This window comes from Colletotrichum higginsianum, chromosome 4, assembly GCF_001672515.1.
Source record: "Colletotrichum higginsianum IMI 349063 chromosome 4, whole genome shotgun sequence".
NCBI lineage: Eukaryota > Fungi > Ascomycota > Sordariomycetes > Glomerellales > Glomerellaceae > Colletotrichum > Colletotrichum higginsianum.
This window is the reverse complement of record NC_030957.1, coordinates 2,247,650-2,268,890: the sequence shown is the minus strand read 5'-3', so window position 1 is coordinate 2,268,890 and position 21,241 is coordinate 2,247,650. Positions and strand designations below refer to the sequence as shown.

Here is a 21,241-nt window from a genome sequence, read left to right as displayed (position 1 = left end):
GGGACATTCCAGAAAAGAGAGAATAAGAGGAGCACAAAAGCCGGTGCGACATGCCATCCCATGCTCGGACGGAGTGGGGGTCATCCGGGGTTCATCAGAAAAAAACCCAGTCCCAAAACATGGCATGATCATCTCTCACTTTTCGGTTTGGGTGCCGTCAACGGCGCCAAGGGCCATGCGGTGTACTCCGTACGGGGCAACAGGTGGGAGAAGGGGAGACACACATCGTCCACCGTCCCCAACGGCTCTATTTGCATCGAGTAGGACAAGTGTACTCTGTACTCTCTGTGCGGATGGATGTATAGATACGGATACCTCTTACCTCACAGGGAGATTGCGGATGGAAAACCTTGCCGGGGACGGATCATGGATGGAATCATAATGATTAGGATCTGGCCAGGATGTTTTCGGTTTGGCAAAGGCCGCACGCAGCAAAACATAACGGGCGCTTTCTCTTTCTCTCTCTCTTTTTCTTTCTCTCTTTCTCTCTCTCTTTCTGCTGGTTCCACTCCAGGTGACCAAGGGACAAAGTAGGGTTACATGGCCGCTTCTGTCAGTGAAGAAAGAGAAGAAGGAAAAGAAGAAAAAGAAGACTGGACCTAGACTCGCGATTGGGGGACGAGTGCGGATATTAGACGATCCGTACGATATCTCTGATGGCGAACTTTACCACCACCCCCCCCACCCCCCACCCCGACAAAAAAATACGAAAACGCGTCCCGGAGCGAGGAGCTCGCCAGAGGCTTGCCGACCTCGCAACTGTTCGACGGGTTGCGCAGCATGTATCCGTAGAGGAGAAGAAGATGATGGAGCCGAGCAAACAGAACTCGTTGGCAATGGCCAGTAACTTTGACAACCAACCGTTTTGCCGCCAACAGGCGAGCGGCTAAGTAGTTGCCAACAGCTAGCTAGCTCTCTGCTCTGCCGAGAACCCGATATTGGCAACACGGCAATGGGACATGTTACCTCTACACCCCGCCGCTGTTATGTACGGTGTATCCGTAATTGGGGTGTATTTTGTTTGTGTGTGTACTCTGTACTCTGTACTACATACCCTGCGAAGTCGACACCGACACACGACTCCCCTCCCTTTGTCTTCTCTGCCACTCTGGCTGGACCCCTGTGCCTTGAAAATCTCAACCGAGGGGAGGGTATGATAGCCAGGTGGTGCTGGTCGTAACCGATAGCGCGATGCCGCAGATATCCAGTCCCCAGACATACCCTGCCCGAGCCGTTGGGCCCGCATTTTGAGCCATCTTGGTATAAACGCCGCCATCCCGTCCTGCGTGCGTCGCTGGCCGCGCTTCTCGTCTGCCGTTGCATTGTGTTGGTGCGACAGGAGATACATCTGCAGCCTTTGGAAACCCACCCCTACCCTGCCGCTTTCCACTCTCCCACAGCTCGGCTCGCCGTTGGAAACGGAAGAAACTGGAGTGACGAACCAACAGGAGCTTTCTGAAAGGCCGGACGCCACCCCCCCTCCTCCGGAAGAGGAGCAACGAAGGGGAAAGAAGAAGGAAAGGGAAGGGGAAAAAAGAGGACTCGTTTTCTCCTCTTCGTGTTCACTGCAATTTGTCTCTATTTGGCCGAATTTGAGAGACAGAGAGAGACACACATACAACCCCACAGGACGGACTTGATTACCTCTCCCCCCGGGCGTCCCTCCTCCAACCTGCATCATGAGTATCGCATACAGGCGTCTGGATCCGTCGAAGCGCGAGATCCGCCTGCTCGAGATTCAGTCAGCGCGCAGCATCACCGACCCGGTCGAGTGCCGCCTCGTCACGGTCCGGCTCACCGACGAGCTGTCGCGCGAGTACATCGCTCTCTCGTCGCTCTACGGCGACGCCTCGGAAACCGAAAAGATCTACGTTAGTGGGCAGCCCGTCACCATCACGACGCACCTGTCGCAGGCGCTCAAGCATGTGCGCGCCGTCTTCTACCCGACCATCTCGCAGCGGTTCCAGCGCACGCCGGCGCGGAGGCCCCACGGCGCGCCGAGGTGGCTGAGGCAGCTCTTCGGGCTCAGCAGCTCGCGCGCCAGCGACAACGAGCCGCGGGCGTTGCGGGTGTGGTGCGATTTCCTGTGCGTCAACCAGCGCGACGACCTGGAGAAGTCCAAGCAGAACTCGGACATGCGCAACGTCTACCGTAACGCGGAGCTCGTCGTCGGCTGGCTGGGCGACAAGGCGGAGCATACGGACGTCGCCATGGCCGCCCTCGCCCAGATCGAGGACGCCATCCCGCCCCACTGGGGCGACCCCGGTGACCGGGAGAAGCACCCCGAGCACTACGCGCCAGCGCACAAATGGGCCGAGTCCATCACGCACCTCTGGTCCCCGGGGCCCGCCGGCGAGATCCCCTTCATGATGCCGCACTGGGTCGGCTGCAATGACTTCATGAGCCGTCCCTACTTCCAGCGCCGCTGGATCCTCGAGGAGGTCGCCATGGCCCGGTTTCCCACCTTTCTCATTGGCGACACCATCGTGCCCTGGAAGCAGGTCCTGCGCCTGAACCGCATGATGGAGGAGTTCAAGTACCACCCGTCCAACGTCTTCCCCCAGGTTAGTCTCTTTTTTTTTCTCGTCGTCCTGGTCGCCACACGCTTCCCCATGCTGTCTGTGTCCCTTGCCCCGTCCGTCATCATCATCATCGTTGTCGTCGTCGTCGCCTGCAGCGTGATAGGATTCAGGATCAACCACTTGTTTTTAGCTGCATGAGGAGCTGCATCGGACTGACTCGATCTTGTTTCCACAACCGCAGTACTTGGCGGCCATGATTGTCGACCTGCCTCTAGAAACCGCGCACAAGCTTCTCGACGAGTTCGCCCGGAGAGAGGCACTGGAAGAGGCCAAGATTCTCCAGGAGACAGGGAGCAGCAGGGCGACCTCGTCCACGCGGTCCACCGACACGAGATAGCCTGCATGGCGTGCGTTGTCGAGGGGGGCTGGTTTTTTCTTTTTTTCTTTTTGCGGTCCCTATCCGATGACAACTCCGAGAGAGGCCGGGGAACCAATCTTACATGCTCATGCTGCTACTGCGGCCGATGCTGCTGGCCTCTCCCAGGTCGTTGTCGTCGTCATTCTTCGTTTCCGGGGATGTCTTATCCCGAGGTATCTGGAGGAATGTGGGAAGGATGGGGGGATATTCCACGGAAGGGCGGTGTTTAGCGGTGTAACGACGAGTATACCCCAAAAGTTTCTTCTAGCCTCTTTTATTTTCATCAAAGACAATCGAATCTTTTTTCGTTTTTCTCTTCCCCCCCCCCTTCCTCAGCATGGCTGAACGACACCCTGCGGTATAAATAAGAAGACAGTCTCCTTGAAACTGCGGCGGAAGACCCGGAACGGTCCCACGTGGTATTAATATCAAAGACTCTCGGACGTGACGGATAGACGAACGGGCGGACGAACGGACGGGACAAAAGTGTCAGAGAGTGAGCTGTTTCTGGGATCCGGTACCCAGCTACGGGCAATATCACTCACTGCTGACCCCCTTCCGCCCACTTGACCCTTCCAACGTAGCCAATGAGTCGAGTTGTAAACAGAAGGCTTGCTGCAGCCCTTTTGCCTCTCTCTCTTTGCTTCCCCCCCCCCTTTTGACGGGGCCCAATAGTTCAATGCAGAGTGATGGGCGATGCAGATGCAGGTGCGGTGCTGGGGCGAGGGGTGAGGTTGCATTCAATTCTCGGAGAAACTGCTGCGGCTTGACCTGCTGCTGCTGACAATTGGCCAGTCATCAACCGGGGGCGTAGCCTTTTCTTCTTTTTCTTGTTCCGCTGAAGAACTGCAGCAAGTGTGTGTGTGGTGTCCCGCACCTGCAGGTTTCCTGCGCCAATCCCGCTGATTCGCCAGGGTGCATGACCGTCCCTTGCAAGGGGGGTTACCAACTCCTGCGTACCTACCTCCTTACGGATAAGAAGGTGTGACTTGCAGTTGACAAGAGTAACAATCCTACCTGTGTAGTAGGTAATGGCGTTACCGACATGTAACCGAGGGAACCGACAGTCTGGCACCTTCACCAGCCTGAAACTACATTTCGGTCCACGAGGCCAAAAACAGCACGAGTTCTCTCCTTTTGGCAATCCTTTGGGCAATCCCATCCTGATTCCTCACCGCCAGTCTCCTCCAGACCTTGGCCACGCCAGCCACTTATTTGGCCATCTTCGTTAACAATCTGAGAATTGTCGCGGATATGGACACATTTGCCTAACGGATGACGGATGTCGGATCGCGCAGAGTGGATTTCGCACTTTGGTCCGCCATCGCCTCACTTTGCAATGAATTTCCCGAAGAGTCTTGGAATCCCATCGGACATGACTCTCACGTGCCACTCTTCTAAGCACTAAGAAAAAAACCACTCCACGACCTCCAAGAAAACCCATGTGTGCGACTCACTCCATCGGGCGCGAACCATCCGAGGCATTGTCATCTTCTCGGCGGTCATTGTCATGAGAACCCCTTGCGCACCTCCCCTCCCCCCCATTTTATTTGCAGCACATCATCGTAGCAAACCCCGATTCCTCCCAGATGAGATGGCGCTGAGGTTGCAACACCACACCAAACTCGCGCGTTGCGCGTGGAGTCGGATTTAACACTTCCCGGCCATGGGACGGCACTTGGGAGCAAAAGCCGGCAGACTGACGGGATGACGAAGATCCCAAACGGGACCGAAGCGAGCCGGTCAGATCACTCTGTAGTGGAGATCGTTGCCGCTTGAGGCCTCTTGCAGGTCTTGGCCCCGAATGAGAGGCGGCACACACGTACACACGCAAACACGCATCCACACATCCACACGCTCAACCACGAGCTCCTCAATCGACCCCACGTGCAACCCGAGCTGTGCCGCAGCCCTGCATTCCTCGGAATGAGGCTTAATCTGCTTCTTGGATTGCGCATTGGAGACCGAGTACGTACGGCCTTGCTTGAGTCGCATTGCAGACACCTCCTCTCTTCAAAGGGGAGAGAGGGAGGGGCTGCATTGATTGGCGCGGTCTAGAACCAATATCAACCATCTCTCTCACTTATCACGTTACGTCGTTGCTGTTTTCCATTCCGCCCCGCGGAAAGATCCGCATCGTAATGTAGGTTGCAGTGCTCGTCGGGGGAAAACAATATGTCTCGGCAACTCCCACGTCTGGGTCGTAGGTAACTCACTACGCAACCGTGGCAGGGTGGAAATTGATTTCTAATTCTTCTGCGCAGATACCTTTCGAGCCACCTCGGGCTCTACGAAGGCCAAGTCTTGACCACTTGGCCTGACGCGGACGGACGCAGCCGAAAGGAAACCCACGTGGGTTTTCGCTCTCGCAGCCTTCCCCTTCTTTCAGCAAGCCCTTTCATACCTATGTGTCCCAACTCACAATCCGTTTCTGCCTCTGATGGACAAGGTGCACTTCCCCGGTGCCTCAGATTTGGCGTTTTCCTACAAAACCGTAAGGAGCGAACGGCGCTTCGATCTGTCGATACCACTACAGGCCGTTCGTCACCCGGATGTGGCTGATGTGTATCTCGCACAAGTCTTTGTCCCGTGGGCTGATCTTTGGGTAAACGGTGTGATCATGGTGCTTCCATTAGCCAGAATGCCGCCACGAAGGCTTCTCCTCCCCCGATCCATCGGGGCTCGGTGCCTTCGGGGGGGTGTGTGTTGTGTGTTGTGTGGACGATCACGGCAGCGGCCAGCTCTAGGCCCTCCGGATGACAAGACAACACTATCCATTTGCGGCGAATGGTGTGCTGTGGCTCAGTGTTCTTCGCATTCCTGATCTTTTTTCGGGTCGGAGGCTGCCTTCTCAGTCCTAGTTGGAGTGCGCCTTCGACTGCATGCGTCAAACATTCGCCCGATACGACAACCACATGTTGATTGAGCCCCCGGCCTGGGCAACGCTGGTGTCATCCATGTCGGCGAAATACGTCTAGCAAGGCGTGTCAAGTTTCTGAGGGGGTTGTTATAACTACCTACGAACTGACCCCACTTCGTTTTCGCGAACCCTTCGCATTTCTCCTAGGCAACTAACTTCACGAGACACGCCAGAGTCAGAAACGCATATCCCACGGATTGCGTTTCCCTAGAACGTCAGCATGGAGTCACCACAGCTCTCTCCCGAGGAGCTGGCGAGGGACAGGTCGCCCATTGTCCTGGGCGTTACGTCCATGTGCATGGTCATCGCCACGAGTGTGTTGGCCCTCCGGCTTTGGACGCGTTTTCACGTTGTCAAAAAGATCGGCGTGGACGATTATGCCGCGACTTTCTCCTTGGTAAGATCAATAGGAGCTTCCCTGGCGCTTCCTCAAACTCGATGGCAGTCAAGCTGACTTGACTACCTAGTTGTCGGTGTTGGGATGTGGAATCTCTATTGCAGTCAGTGAGTGGCAGCCCAGCAGCTTGAAACCATGAGGCCGTTCATCTAACCGCGAACAGTGACACGATACGGTCTCGGAAGACACGATCAGACACTCACAATGGACCAAATGATCAAGTTTTCAAAAGTGAGTAGGCTCGTCTCGGTCTGGAAGAGAGGCTCCCCTTCAACTTTGAAAGGCTAATAGGTGATTCCCATCCAGTGCTTTTGGTGTTCCGTGTTCTTCTACAGCCTGAGCCACTTGTCCCTTAAGATGTCCTTCCTACTCCAGTACTACCGCGTGCTGTGCACCACCCACATGCGAAAAGTCTACATCGTAGCAATGGTCATTGTCGGGTCGTGGGGCACCAGCGTCGTGGTCATGTCCTTCGTCTTCTGCATCCCTCTCGAGGGCTTCTGGGATCACCGCGTCCCCGCCAAATGCTTGGGCCAGCAGGTTCTGTTCTATGCCTTCGGGGCTTGCAGCATCGCCACGGATATCATCATCTTCCTCCTGCCAATGCCCGCGCTCTTCACGCTCAAGATACCTCGTTCTCAAAAGCTATATCTCCTGGGGATTTTCAGCCTCGGCTTCCTGTAAGCATTCCCCCCTGGCCCTCCCGAATACATGAAGAGAACTATCGGCTGATTTTGGTTCTCACTTAGAATTGTGGCCATTTCCGTCATTCGCCTCCAGTTCCTCAAGATCCAGCCCGACTTCACTTGGTACAACGTCGAGCCCGCTATGTGGTCAATCAGCGAGATCACAGCGGCAATGGTCTGCCTTTGCCTACCCCCTCTCAAGGCCCTGGCCACGCGGCTGGGCCTCCTAGCCACCCGCACGGGGAATACGTCGCAGGGAAACAGCCGCAACTTCGGCGGGCCGTCGTCGACCGCACCGCTCTCGCCCAGTCCCAAGACTTTTGATAGCCCTCCTGGAGAGAAGCCCGGCACTTTTGATAACTTTGTGGTGGAGTCTGAGCAGTTCAGCGACGGAATGATACGTCCGACTCCCGCGCTCGCAGTATGAGTAGCATTTAGGGGATGATAGGCGCTGTATTTACGATTCATGAGATGATGCAATTTGGAATGGCATGTCCAACTGTTAGAGTTATATTGAAATGGATGTAAAGGTGGATTTCACTATTAAAGACATTGGGGATGCATAATAGCATAATCGTCGACTTCAGAGAAAATCAAAAACCACACGCTGGCTCCAGGTGATGATCATTTGTGTACCAAAATCGACTACTTGGCCATTGGCTTCATCTACTGCGTCTGAACTGCTAAGTGTCACGCCTCTTTCCTGACTCTTCTCGGTCTCTCTTCGTTTAATCAGAGAACTCTTTTTGTTCTATAATTTCTGCTCAAGTGAAGTATTATCAAGAGAAGTTGGTGGACACTGCTGAATGACGGGAGAAAACGCAAGAGCACATGTACTTGTTTGGAGAAACGCGAAGAGGTAGGGAACTAAGCTCGGAGTTTCGTGTTTAGACCTGTTTCTATGGCACGTCACTTGCTCACACAAGTCATTTCTGACATGATTCTGATATCATGATACATCAAGCCTCTTTGTAGCTACCGGGGTTTGAGAAAGAACCGCAGGACACCGCACCTCAGCCGACGACTGCTGCATCGTTCCTTGCTACGCATTTTGCGTCAAGCGTGGGAGCATCGAAAATGAACGATTCCATAGCCACCGTATGCTCTCCGAGCGCAAGAGCCGGAACGCGTGAGCTTGCTCTAGGCTCAACTGCGGCCGAGACAGAGCCGGCCCCCTGCTCTGTTGGGCGCCATTAACCATTTCGAGGCCAATCTCGTTGATACCTCTCCTCCTTGAGTATACCAGAGAAACGGCGGCATCATGTTTCGAGCAGCTGCCAGCTGCCTGATGGGATGGTTATATTGGGACCAGGGCAGCACCGCTCCAAGAAGATGAGTCCGCCAGCAATCAGCCACTCGACATCGAGCATTATAGGACTTCCAACCAGATACTCCAAATCATGGCACCGTCAAACCCAGAGAGAAGTAGGCGTAGCAGACGTCCCTTCAACTCGAGAAGACGACCGAGTGGTTATCCTGTGAAGAAAGTGAAGCCGTGCCGACACCCTAGGCTCCCCAAGACCGATGTCCAACAGCCGTACAACAACAACGACGACGAAGACGATAACGACCATGAAGACAGAGCAGGCGAGGATGACGCGATACAGACCTCTCGGCCGGAACCCTTCATCACTCTGTCCCTCGTCTCGTACGGCGCGACGCCCCTGCTGAACATGACATGCGGCGGCTTCCTCCTCTGCGAGCTCCGACCGCACCAGATCGCCGCCCGGGAGGGCTTCGTCAGGTGCTACCTCGAGGCGCTGCCGCGGGCGTCCGCCTGGGCCGCGCTCCCCGTCAAGAGCCTGCGGGACTTTGAACACGGGGGTGGCACGGCGGAGGTCGAGGCCGAGGCGGCGTTCCTCGAGGGGTCGCTGCGCGCGATGATGGGACACCTCGACGAGTACTTCTACTTCGGCACCCTGACGCGGCTTCCGAAGGGGAAGGCGAAGCCGCTCGTGGTCCTGCACACAGGGTTCGGCCAGCTGAGGAGTGAGGTGGGGCTTCAACGGTATGGCGATTCGGCCACCTTTCACCATGTCATCGGGTCCGAGTATTCTCGCATACGAATCTGGAGCAAGTTATCGAGGGATTACCCGTGGAACCCCAACGGCATGGAGACGGAACCGGTATCGTTCACGCATATCGTCGGGACACTGGTCCACGAGATGGTACACTCGTACCTCAGGCTGTTCGTCTGTGAAGCTCCACAGTGCAAAAGGAACCTGGTCAACACCATTGGCCTGAGTGGGCACAGCTGGACGTTCATCAAGCTTTACAGTTTTGTTCTCGGGGAAATCTGGAAGTGGCACCCCGCGCTGGCGACCTTGAGTATAGAGGAATGCATTCCAGGCACTTCCATTGTCACGACGAACATAGTGGTTGAAGCCGAGGCGCGCATGAAGTTGAAGGCCGAAGGCCGAGACCGGGACTTTCTCCCCTTGAGGTCCGACAGCCCTAGGAACATCGTTTGTCTAACAGTGGAGGCCGGGCTGCTCGAAGGCATGTTCACAATGAGAATCACCTATCGGCGACCTGGGTCAAAGATATCCTCACAGGAGGAGGAGGGCGACGACGACGACGACGACGACGACGACGATGATGAAGGCGGTGATGACGGCGGTGATGACGGCGATGACGGCGATGACGATGACGACTATGAGGACGATGAGAACGATGATGACTGCAATATGGATGATGCGTAGGGCGACGGGGGTGAAGGACTGTGCGTCGATAAAGCACGGCTGGCCCGTGAAGAACTGTGTGGCGACTGGCGGTACATTTGACGGCCGGAACGCTCAATAGAATGGTGTTTTCTTGTTTTTGGGGCTTCTTTCCCTTCCTTCGATAGAATCGGTTTTCGTCAAGCTGATTTTCTTTGTTGGCTGATCGAATTTTATCGAGTTGTTACCTGGCCTTCATGATGCTTCGCTTCCCGTTCGGCTGGGGGTATCCTGTTAACTAGCCATACCCAGTGCGCGTGGGGAACTCTCGAGGTACATGCTGAGATGAAGAGCGTCTTGGTATCGTTGTCGGGGTATTGATTTCCTTCGTTCATTCCTTATTAACAGTCCTATCCATACATCTATACAGCGTAAGCGTCATTCACATCCATCACTCTATTCAAAGCCCTTCGGAAAAGCCAATTTCTCATCATGTTTCCGGCACATACACGCCATCCTTGCAAAGCACCACAATTTTCTTGAAGAAACGACGCCACTCAAGCGGGTCGCCCTTGATCTTGACGAACCGGATATCCAACAGCTCCTCCTCCTCCGGCAGCCTGTGCTTATCAACGTGAATCTCGCCGTGCATCGACTGCCGCCGCTCGTCGAGAGCCTTGATTCTGATCGTGACGATGTGCTCTGCACTCAGATTCGGCGTTGTGGGCGGCAGCGGGACGTTGAGCTGGTGCAGCGCGTCGTTGAGCATCTGCACAATGAGCTGCGGCGGCACGTGTGAGAAGAAGCGCGTGAGGGACTCGGACGGCACGATATCGCGGAAGCGGCGCGCCGCTTGGGTCAGGGTCAAGGGGACGCCGGGGGTCTGCGAGAACTGGCTCATGGACGGCTCGTCGGCGAGTGATTGTAGGAACATTCGTCTGTTGGCGACGCCACTGACGCTCCGGGACATGGGCTGCGTCGAGGAGACGGCGATGGGGTTCATGATCTTAAGGGCAGGGCGCTCCCAGTCCCATGCGACATCATTGATGGGCGTCTCGGGTTGTGTGAAGGAGACCTTACCGACGGTGTCGATATCCATGGGATCACTGCTAGACGGATTGCTTTGGGACGCCGTCGGCTGCTGGTTGAAGTTGATCTTGAGGCTCTCTAGCATCTGCGTGGCCAGGTTAAGGGGGTCGGAGATATTTCCGTCGGATGTCAGGTGCGGGTTTGGTCTGGTGTACCACGGATGTTGACGGATTTGTTGGAATGAAAAGCGCTTCTTGGAGTCAATGTTCATCATGCCGCGTAGCAGCGACAGGGCATTCGGCGGTATCCTCCCCCAGAGGGCGTCTGTGCTGCGGCCGTTCGTCCGGACGTACTCTTGATACTCCCAGCTGCCGTTGGACGGTTCGTCCCAAGGGGTGTTGCCCACCAGCAAGACGAAGAGAATGACACCACATGACCAGATGTCAACGAGGTCCGGCGAGTACTTGCTCGCGGTTGGCAAAGACTTCTTTTCCGCCTTGCCGCAAGCGAGAATCTCGGGGGCGATGTATGGTGGGCTCCCGCAGAGTGTGGAGCTCGTCTTCCGCTGACCCTTGTACTCGAACATGGTCGACATACCAAAGTCGGCGAGTTTGAGACTGCCTGTCTCGGACAGCAATATGTTCTCAGGCTTCAGGTCTCGATGCGCAACGCCCTTCGAGTGGATGAAGCTTACGCCGCTGATAAGCTGCAGGAAGTAGAGGTGAGCGATGTTCTCGTGCACGCCGACGTCGGCCTCGATCTTGTCGAAGAGGTCGCCTCCCTCGGCGAACTCCATGGCGATCCATCTCCAGTTGGTGTCCTCTCCTGAAGCAAACCACTCGATGATGTTCGGGTGCTGGCCGACATGCGAGTGAAGCGATACCTCCATCAACAGCTGTTTTGCCGACACCCGGCCATGCTTGACGGCATAGCCCTTGTGGATGAACTTGACGGCGAAGACGGGCGTTTGCGCGTCCTGGGGGACGGCCTTCTTGATTCTGCGTGGCTGAAGTGTCAGTAGAGGGGTTCTGTCAGAAGCGATCCAGGTGAGGGGCGTCCCACGATGCATAAGCGCCACGCCCAATGGTTTTGGAGATGAGCCGGAAGGGCAGGTCAGTGGGTAAAGGGTCCAGCTGCGACTGTTGCATCTTTTCTTAGTGAGTAAAACCGCGGTTCGGGGGGATGTTCAGATGATTCCTGCGCAAAGCTACTCCATGATTGAGCAGTGAACGGAGAGCGTGAGGGCGGCCACTATGCAGGGGAAATGAGACGGGCGAACAGGGGTGTCAATTCACACGATGACTCTTATTTTAGGCAAACAACACCAAATAAACGGACTGGGTGAGAATAGTGACGTAGCAGACAAGCGCGATGTCGGTTGCGTGGAAAGGGTACAGGGTCCAGAATCAACAAGAACTCACCATGTTGACAGAGATGGTGTTGTCTTGGGTCTTGAATGTCTCCAACGCGGTGGCCTCTGAAAGCGCGTCGAGACCCGCGTAAAGAGGTTTTCGGGCTAGGTGTGTTTTTTGTTTGGGAGGTTCGATGGCTGCCTGCATCGACGCGAATCCATTGGCCGACAATCGAAAACGCTCTTTATTCTGGTTGCTGCGGTGTTGGCCAGGTAAACAATCCCACCACTCAGGATGGCAGGGGCCATCACCTGGGCTGTCGCCGCTTTTACAGCTGCAAAGCACCCAGTGTCTCGCAGTGTGACTTGAAGCTGTTGATCCTCCATAGCATGATTAAAAATACCTATGGAAGAGACGGCACGATGCATCGCAATGTCTTTCGACGAGTTTTTCGTATGAGCTTGTCAGTGATGCGCTATACAACTGAGCTGGCCATTGCCAAGCTTCTTCCGCATCCATTTCTTTTGGCTGGCTCCTCTCCCCATAGTCGACTGACATTACGAGTTACTTCCCCCAGGTAATTCTGAACCACCACCAAATTCCGAGTGGACCTGCTAGACCACGATTGCGACGATTGTCTAAACATCTTTTGCGTCGTCACTGCCCTTCCGTAATCCTGGCATGCGTATTCGAAACCTGTCGCCTATGGGCAACATATACTCCCTGGCAGACGACACTCGAATCGATCGATCTACCGTCGGTGGGTAAGGTCCCTACGTCGCTTGTTTTCGACAATGCGTCTAATCCTGAGTAGCCTGGTGTCAGATGAGCTAGGATTGTAAGGGGGTGTGTCTCGACTTACTTCAACGTCCATTTCTTCATGGAACAGGCCTTGCAGACTTCTACGTTGCATATGATGCAATGAAGTATGAACGTCGGCAACAAGTCCTTGCAGATGTAACACATCTGGTCTTTCTTGCGAACTAACTTCCATCCGTAATTCGGCTTCTCGTGAAGGCAAGCACCGTCCGTTTTCTTCTGATCGACCTTCAATGCTTGAGAGATCGGAGTCGCCTCCGTGGCCTTCGTCTCTTCCGTGGATGTGCTCGGTTGGATATTGGCGGCGGTCTCGGATGTTTTCATAGTGTCGCTGCAGCCCGCCTGTGAGCGATCGGCTGAACTGTCAAGCCGAATATCGTGCTCAGGCGATGGCATTGCAATCCTTAGTAAAGGTTAGCCATGTCGCCCTGGTCCTGTACCAATGAAACCACTTACGCGACTGGTTCTCGCTCTTGCTCATGATAATGGGCGCAGTTCTCCCACGGGCACTGATGGAAGGAAGTCATTCTGATTAGGAAGCTCTCAGATGCAGAGCTTAATCCCAAAAAAAGGATGTTGAGGAGAAGCTGGACATGAGGCGAACCGACCAGACAGAAACCCATACGGATATCCAGATGTTAATCAGGACGAAAATTTTGAATCCGTCGTAGCATATGAGTTTGATAGAAGGTTTCGGAGAGAAGGAGGAAAGAAAGGGACGAAAGCGAGGCAGACTGGATCAGCAGAAAGTGATGAGGGTTCGCCTTTTATTCGAGTGCCTCTGGGAACTAGATCACCATGGGAGGCGCCTTTCCAAGCGATGCATTGATAGGACGCCCCCGTCTGAAGAGGCATTTTTTCATACCATACCGATTGAACAGCAACAAGTGTGTGCTAGATTTCAACCCTCTCAAAGGGGCGGGTGCCGAAGGCAAAGGCACGGCCTGAACAAAAGCTGTGAGGTTTTCTGGTAAGATGAGCGGGTTATTCAGGCAAACAAGAGACTAAACTTCATTTTGCCAGTATTGTTAGTGATCAACAGTGTATTCAAACACCCTTTTCATGGACAGGAGTCAAGTCTGATTCGGTAAAAGGCATCAGATTGACAGACTGCCCAAGTAAACTCGCCATCTAAGGACTTGTTTTCAGTAAAAGCTGGAGGACAAGACACCAGAAGCCGCTTAACAGATCATTTTTTGGCTGGTTACTTGCCTCTCACGCCTAGATTGGGATAATGAGAAGCCATTTCAGGTCTTCAACGCAAGGCCTGCTTATCATTCTCTTGCGCTTGGGGGGGACATTAGTAGAGGAAAAGTCGACCCAAGTCGCTGAATTGAGTTTGACTGAGGCAATGATAACTTTCAAGAAGACCGTTCATTCCCTACCTATACCTGCCTTGAAAACAAATATAAAGGGTTGAAAACTTGACATGACAAGGGGAAAAGGAGATAGATAGGTACCTACGTAGGAGGAAGTTGAATTGAGTGGCAGGCCAGTCTCAGCGGTACGTACCGGCCGTTGGCTTCCTGTCGTACGGCAGCGACAGAGCTAGTCCGAAAGCGTCAGTCGCGTCGCCCAGGTACCGGCGTCCCCAGTTCTCTGATGTCGAGAGCCCTTCTCACTCTGCGGAATAAGTCCTCTTCTGTTGTTCTAAACGCCTGCATCCTTGTCCCCTTCGCCCCTTCATCTTCCTTCTCCCTGCGCGTTGCATTTCTCCTTGCACATAAGTACTGAACAGCCAAAATACTTGCCTCCTTGCCAATCCAACTGACTTACCTGCTCCATCCCAGCCCTTCCTTCTCCTTACCCTTGACTTCAGTCCTCTCGGCCGCAGTACTTGTTTGCCCTTCGACTTTGGACTACACGCAACCTCTGCAAAATGGACTACAGCATGGAGGACACCCAGAATGCCGCCCCCGGCAGCGTCCAGGCGGCCAAGCTCGGCGGCACCAAGAAGGGACCCGACGCGCAAAGTGTCACCAAGAGGTATGATAACCTCGCTGTTCTGATCCTGTGCAAACGGACCAGATGTACTGACCTTCTCGCCGCAGATTGCAGACGGAGCTGATGCAGCTTATGACCTCGCCGGCCCCTGGCGTCTCTGCCTTCCCTTCGGCGGACGGGAACCTCATGTCCTGGACGGCCACTATCGAAGGTCCCGACCAGACCCCCTACGCCGGCCTGACGCTGAAGCTCAGCCTGTCCTTCCCCACCAACTACCCCTACGCGCCGCCGACGGTGCTCTTCACGACACCCATCTACCACCCCAACTTTGACTTTTCCGGCCGCATCTGCCTAGACATCCTCAAGGACAAATGGACGCCCGCCTACAACATCCAGACCGTCCTTCTCAGCTTGCAAAGTTTGCTGGGTGAGCCAAACAAGTAAGTTGCCCCGGCAAAAAGTGGTCCATCGTACGTTTCTAACATTGCTACTCAGCTCCTCTCCTCTCAACGGCGAGGCCGCCGAGCTTTGGGACAAGGACTTTGAGGAGTTCAAGCGCAAGGTCCTCGCTCGTCACCGCGACGTCGAAGAAGAGTGAGTGTACTATGACACCGACGAAGAAGCGGTGGTTCCTGAACAGGGCGAGGGCATTATTTCGAGCACAGGAGAATTGGAGTCAAGTCTGTCTGGTATGATTACGGGTCGGTTAGGTTTGAATCTTTTTTTGTTAGGAATTGGACTGCATTGCATGGTTGGGGCCTGGCTGGCTAGGATGGGGTATATCGTGTTGCCTGCATCTGGCAGACAACCCAAGTCGATAGAAGAGACCTTGTCGGACAATGTGTGTAACATGAACCAGAAGTAAACGTTGGTCCCAAGTACCCCCAATCACCACCACTGCTGGCACACACGCAACGCTCCCTTCGGCGCACGTACTCGGTCGGCGCAGACAAAAAATAACATCCCACCACCACATCGCGGGATCCAGAACTAGTAAGTCGTCGAATTCGTGTGGGAGTCAAGCGTTGTTCACATTTCCGTCGAATTTGTATGTGAGACTAGAATGCCGAATGCAACTCCGATGCCTTTATGCCGCCCAGAAACCATCCCAAAGAGAACTTTTTACTCCTCAACGACAACGGTCTGGAGACCCTTGGGGTTCTTGACGTTGACGGCCTGGACGTAGCTGTACAGCTTCTCCTTGGCGCCCTCCTCGTCGTTTCGTCTGCGGGAGATGCGGATGCGGAGTCTGTAGGGAACGCCCTTGATGCCCTGCTCCCAAACCTTCTTGTTCAGCTGGGGGTCGACGCGGACATCGGTGGTGCCCTAAAATATCATTGTTAGCGACCGCTTTTCACTAAGCCGGTTTGTGGATTCGTTTTGATGTCTTGAAAATGAATGATTGCGAATAGTCGGGCGATGCGATGTGTGCGCGCCTGGGAATTTCGGGATGTTCCTCTTGTCGGAGGGGTAGTAGGACGTACCATAGCCTGGAAAGCAAAAGCCTTGATCTCCTTAATGGCACGAGGAGCGCGCTTCTTGAAGGAAACACCGTGGAGCTACGAAAATAAGATGTCAGCATCGCCCATGCTTGGTTCCAGCCCATCACCAGACCGGCGCTGCCGAATATTGTGTCGACTCTCGAGGGGAAATACTAACGCGCTTGTGCATGTGGACGGTGTACTCGCGAGCAACGACGTCCGCAATGGCGGAACGCTGCTTTCCGGCGGGCTTCTTCTGCTTGGTCGACATTTTGGCGGTACCTCTCGTTGGGCGTTCGGTCGTCGGGATCGCGGAGTCGAGTTGCTAAGAAGTTCGATCGATGGATGTTTTCCCCGTAATCGAGCACGAAAAGTTTGTGAAGCGAAAAGGCAGGTGCAAGCCCTAGAAAGCGTCTTCCAAATTGGAAAGTGGAGAGGGCCCGTGCTTGCGGCTGGTGAGTGGCGGTGCAATCCATTCATTTTGCCCAAGTCAGGTGACACACGGAGCAGGCTGTGAATGTGGGGCCAGAGGTCCGCTTGGAGGAAAGCGCGCTTTGTATCTGCCAAACCAGTTGGAGGCAGCATTGCGGTACGTACCTACCGTATGGTGGGCCCTTTCCCCCCTGACCAGACAACCTGAACGAAATTAGTGTCTGGGTCTCAACGAACGCTTGATCTGCTGTTATGCCGGGTTCGAACGCCAACCACGACGCAAGTCATCTTGCCTGCAGCGCCATCGTCAACCACACTGACGCTGTCAGTCTGCGCCGTGCGCGATCTTTCTCTTCATACGCTCGTTCAGCAAACGTACCAATCCTGGGGGAAGACTAGCGACGACGAGGAGACAGCCGCGCCACTACCATACCAAACCTGACTGGTTGCCGAGCGCACCCGCCAAACCTCATTTACGAACTCGCGCTCCCTTAACGCCCTCAACCTCGACTTTGCATCATCAATCGACTCCGACCCAGTTGCTCGACTTCTCTTTTCCGACCGATTTCTTCTTGTCCCCGTCACCCTACGAATCCGACACCTCATTTTCTCTCGTCAACGCGACTCACCCGACATCATGGAGGACCGATCGACTGAGGGGTCCGGCACGCCATCCCCTCAGCCAGACCTGCACCGTAACCGACTGCCGACTCTGTTCGAGGTGTTGAGCCGCCGTACCCTGCCTCCCGTCGACCTCTTCTCCTTTTACATTTTCATGAGAGACCAGCAGAAATCCGTCGACTACCTGGACTTCTGGTTCGTACAGTCGACATCCCCAAAACACGCGTTTGGTTCACTAACAAGTGATAGGCTCGATGTTGCTCAGCACATGTCTCTCTGCCGGCATTATGTACGCGAACTTCGAAGATCCGTTCTCGTCGGAACGCCTGATTTGGACAAGTCGGGTTCGAAGCGGTCTTCCGGCATCTTGGAGGGCCTCGGGGATATGAGCCATGGCGCCGCTGGTCCATCGATGTACGCCTCGGAGAAGGAGAAGAACCAGGACGCTCAGATGTCCGCCTATCTGAGAGAGGAGGCTCATGAGGATTCTCCCCAGAGCAGCACCGGCGAACAACGCGGTCACGCTAGCGGAGCCTTCAGTACCCCACGCGATATGACGACTGACTCCAACTCTCCGGCCCACACCGTCGCCAGACAGGACATCCGCGCTTCCGCAGAGAAGATTCTGTACACCTTCCTCCTCCCTGGTGCCGAGCGTGAGATCATCCTGCCAGGTTCCATCACCCAGGACGTCACGACTGCCATCGAGGATTTCGGCAGAGACGACCCAGAGGTTTTTGATGTTGCCAAGGACTACGTCTTCCAGGCGATGGAGCGCGATGCGTTTCCCAACTTCCTGAGAATGAAGGCTCTTGGCAACCTGATCCCGACCACTCTTCAGATTCGAATGATCATCGGCCTCCTGTCTATGTTTGGTGGCTTTTGGGCTGCCTTTATTCTCATTTTCCTCGACGCAGCTCGCACTACAAGATGCTGGGTGAGTCTCCATAATGGCCTTATCCATGTACGAGAGACACTTGCTGACCAACTTATAGCTCATTCTTCCCTTCACTGTTGGTGTCTACTTCCTTGCCTCTTACCAGTACTCCTTGGATCCGGTCCTTGCTCTCATCGGCTTGAGCGAGTACACGCCGTTCAATTTCTCTCGGATTCGTGAACCTTACGTTCGTAAGCTCCTCATCAAAAGGGCCATCATGGTCCTCTCGGTCACTCTCTTGATTGTTACAGCACTTTGTGTGCTCTTCATCCTTGTCCCAGGCAAACGGCTGTAAAAAGCTGTTCTGTTCTGTGTGACAAACAAAAAGGAAATGACCTACAATACCCAAACACAACAAAGATGCGGTCTCCCAACTACCATAAGAGATCTAATAATATCCAGCCCTTGTTGTTAAGAGGGAGAGAGAGAGAGAGCTTTTACGAACGTTACGACCCCCAGGAATTTGAGCGAAATAGTCTTTTCTTCGAAATTTTCACTTGTCATCGGTTTTCCATTCAGGATACCAACAGAGGCACGGCGTAGGGATAAAAGGGAAGAGGCCACAAGGAATTACAGCCTCGCATTCGGCGTTCAACAAGAGATTTAATTTCTTCAATCCGTGCACACAACAGGCCTAGTGTACGACTATTATTGGGGAGCTGGGATGTGGCCCTGTCTGCTCAGGTACCTAGGCAGGATAGAGAGGAGGGGGAAGGGGAATACTTTTTGGCTTCAACACATTCATTCACTTCTCATTTTTGATTCCCTTAATTTTCACCATAGGCTCGCTAGATAGGTACCACGGACCCGGAACGGGAAAAGACTGTATGGCCTCCCATATCAACATGTTCGAGGTTGACTGAAAAGGGTTTGAATGCTCTCATGATCTGTCGTGATATTCTTTTGCTGGTATGCTGTTTGTACTCCAGCTGTTTTTCAGTTGTGCCATGTCTTATTCCCCATTACCCATTACCCCTAGACTTCGTGGTTTTCGTAACGCCGCCGCGGCTGCAACACTCGGCTTCATGGTCCTTCTAAGCCCGGCGAACAGAGCATGTGCTCGCTGCCTTTTAGGGTCTGATCTGAACCGCCGTCCTTGTCTACTAGAGCTTCCGCCGGCTGGCGCGCTTCTTCTCCTGTTCGGGATCCTCCTCGTCCACATCCATGGCCTCATCATCCAGCTCCTCCGTGTTGTCCATCATGCTTGTGCTGCCTCGCTTGTTGTACCGCTGTGCCCTCGACGTGTGTCCCAGGAAGCTGGTGCCGCGTTCGCCGCCACCGCCGTGGCCGACGGCGAGCTTCCTTCCCGCACCGGCCTCGGGGTCCTTCCGCACTTCGTCGACCATCTTGGCTAGGCGAGCGTCCTGCTCGGCCTTGTCGTCCTGGCGACGGACGGCGGCTTCGCGGATGCCGGCGATCTGAGATTCGAGGTCCTCAAGGGTGGACTCGCAGCGAGAGGACCAGGCATGCAGGGCGCGGATCATGGGGGGGACGGCACCAGGGGCGAGGTCTCGCAGGGCGGCGAGGGAGTTGACCTGGACGGCCTGGCGGTGGGGGTCGAGGGTGGCGTCGAGCAGGCCGGCGTAGATGGCCGAGATGACGAGGTCCTCGAGGGCGCGGGCCGAAGGGAGGTCGAGGGCGGACTGGAGGGCAGCGTAGGTCAGGTTCGATCGGTCGCGGGCGAGGGTCAGGAGGGAGAGTTGGCGGAGCTTGAGTGTCTGGGCGTCGTTGAGCTGAGGCAGCTGCTGGCCTGAAGCCAGGTAGGCGGTGTAGGTGCCGTGGGAGAAGATCTCGAGAAGGCGGAGGTGGGGAAGGAAGTCTGGGGACTGAGAGAGGGCTTGGATCTGGGGGGTCTCAAGGAGCTCTGTGAAGAGGAAGGTATTTGGGTTCGAGGTCGCGCGAGTGACGAGGTCGGCCGCGGCACGCGAGGATGTCGCCGACTTGCTCAAGGCGAGGAAGGGCTGGAGACGACGAAGATCAGCTTGAGGCAGAGGAGGAGGGGGAAGAGGAAGAAGAGATGGGTAGTATGGATGCTCACCTCGAGAGCGTTAAGAGATTTCGTTTGCTCCATTCTGACAGCTTCTCAGTGATACTCACAAAGCTCTCCCGGGAGGGGGGTTTAGAAACGGTCGATTGTCGTAAGCTGTCGTCACTCAGAGCTGGGGTAAGTTGATAACCAAAGGTGGGGTTGCGACAAGGCTGAGGTTAGGACGGTTGGGTGGTTGTTGGATGAGACGAGGCTGAGAGCAAGTTTGGAAACTGCGGTTAGATAGAGGGTGTGCAAAGAGGGGTTGACACTGGTTCGTTCGTGGTGTATTTCTTTGGGAGACCCTTTTCTGAGGACGAAGCTTGTGTCAGATCGGTTTGAGGTGTGCCGTCAATCGAAGGCATGCTGCAGGTCAGTTTGGGGGAAGAGCGGGACGCTACGGCTTTGGCGCGGGGCACGCAGGCAGGCGCATGTACTGTGCAGCGGGGTACCTCTCAAACCAAATCCAGGTGGTCCCAGGACGGGTTTCTTTTTGTCCCTCTCTGTTTATCGAAGGGATGGAATGAGGTGTGGGAGGCGAGGGCCAAGAAGGGGCTATGGGCGATCTCGTTTGCACATCCGTTTAGCCGGAAGCTAAAACACGACGACGAAGCAACGGCGGGAAATTCTAGCCGGAGCTTGACTTCCTTCTCGAAACAGGGTATAGGGATGTTCTTAGCGAGAATATACCAATCACTACTGTGCAGATAGACCACCTTCAGACTGGCTATATCTCGGCTTCTAAGTGGTATTTCACATTGAGACCTGGCACAGGAAGCTGACTGGTGGTCATTGAAGAAAGGCGTTCCGTTCCTCCTCCCGGGCACTGCCGACTTATTCAAAGTGGCCATCGTATGTTGTTGACGTTGGAGCGATACGAGTCGCTGATCAGGACACCAACACTAGGGGCTGACTGCCGCGGCGGTGGATATTGGATCCGACTCATGCGCCGGTCCGTCGGAAACTCAAATAGAAGCCAGTTTACTTGGGGATCGAG

The 21,241-nt window shown here is 54.8% G+C and overlaps 8 protein-coding genes across 8 annotated transcripts; 5 read left to right on the top strand and 3 right to left on the bottom strand.

The window, feature by feature from the left end:
• Positions 1–1,679: 1,679 nt before the first annotated feature.
• CH63R_05998 (Heterokaryon incompatibility protein) lies at positions 1,680–2,919 on the top strand (the record flags this gene model as incomplete). The annotated part of the gene is made up of 2 exons (XM_018300973.1): positions 1,680–2,564; positions 2,764–2,919. 2 exons carry the CDS (start codon positions 1,680–1,682, stop codon positions 2,917–2,919), a joined length of 1,041 nt encoding a protein of 346 aa, XP_018158823.1.
• Positions 2,920–6,080: 3,161 nt separating this feature from the next.
• Positions 6,081–7,370, top strand: CH63R_05997 (Integral membrane; the record flags this gene model as incomplete). The annotated part of the gene is made up of 5 exons (XM_018300972.1): positions 6,081–6,257; positions 6,328–6,364; positions 6,421–6,488; positions 6,549–6,937; positions 7,007–7,370. The coding sequence occupies 5 exons, from the start codon at positions 6,081–6,083 to the stop codon at positions 7,368–7,370; spliced, it is 1,035 nt and encodes a 344-aa protein (XP_018158822.1).
• Positions 7,371–8,343: 973 nt separating this feature from the next.
• CH63R_05996 (uncharacterized protein) lies at positions 8,344–9,645 on the top strand (the record flags this gene model as incomplete). The annotated part of the gene is made up of 1 exon (XM_018300971.1): positions 8,344–9,645. One exon carries the CDS (start codon positions 8,344–8,346, stop codon positions 9,643–9,645), a length of 1,302 nt encoding a protein of 433 aa, XP_018158821.1.
• Positions 9,646–10,093: 448 nt separating this feature from the next.
• On the bottom strand, positions 10,094–13,426 carry CH63R_05995 (Serine threonine protein; the record flags this gene model as incomplete). Its single annotated transcript, XM_018300970.1, has 4 exons — positions 10,094–11,638; positions 12,054–12,318; positions 12,973–13,206; positions 13,260–13,426. The coding sequence occupies 4 exons, from the start codon at positions 13,424–13,426 to the stop codon at positions 10,094–10,096; spliced, it is 2,211 nt and encodes a 736-aa protein (XP_018158820.1).
• Positions 13,427–14,682: 1,256 nt separating this feature from the next.
• Positions 14,683–15,345, top strand: CH63R_05994 (Ubiquitin-conjugating enzyme; the record flags this gene model as incomplete). The annotated part of the gene is made up of 3 exons (XM_018300969.1): positions 14,683–14,789; positions 14,855–15,187; positions 15,243–15,345. 3 exons carry the CDS (start codon positions 14,683–14,685, stop codon positions 15,343–15,345), a joined length of 543 nt encoding a protein of 180 aa, XP_018158819.1.
• A 524-nt stretch (positions 15,346–15,869) lies between these two features.
• Positions 15,870–16,499, bottom strand: CH63R_05993 (50S ribosomal protein L31e; the record flags this gene model as incomplete). Its single annotated transcript, XM_018300968.1, has 3 exons — positions 15,870–16,073; positions 16,232–16,306; positions 16,407–16,499. The coding sequence occupies 3 exons, from the start codon at positions 16,497–16,499 to the stop codon at positions 15,870–15,872; spliced, it is 372 nt and encodes a 123-aa protein (XP_018158818.1).
• A 798-nt stretch (positions 16,500–17,297) lies between these two features.
• CH63R_05992 (Rgs domain protein) lies at positions 17,298–18,513 on the top strand (the record flags this gene model as incomplete). The annotated part of the gene is made up of 3 exons (XM_018300967.1): positions 17,298–17,476; positions 17,531–18,218; positions 18,277–18,513. The coding sequence occupies 3 exons, from the start codon at positions 17,298–17,300 to the stop codon at positions 18,511–18,513; spliced, it is 1,104 nt and encodes a 367-aa protein (XP_018158817.1).
• An 808-nt stretch (positions 18,514–19,321) lies between these two features.
• On the bottom strand, positions 19,322–20,289 carry CH63R_05991 (PCI domain-containing protein; the record flags this gene model as incomplete). The annotated part of the gene is made up of 2 exons (XM_018300966.1): positions 19,322–20,179; positions 20,257–20,289. The coding sequence occupies 2 exons, from the start codon at positions 20,287–20,289 to the stop codon at positions 19,322–19,324; spliced, it is 891 nt and encodes a 296-aa protein (XP_018158816.1).
• Positions 20,290–21,241: the final 952 nt, after the last annotated feature.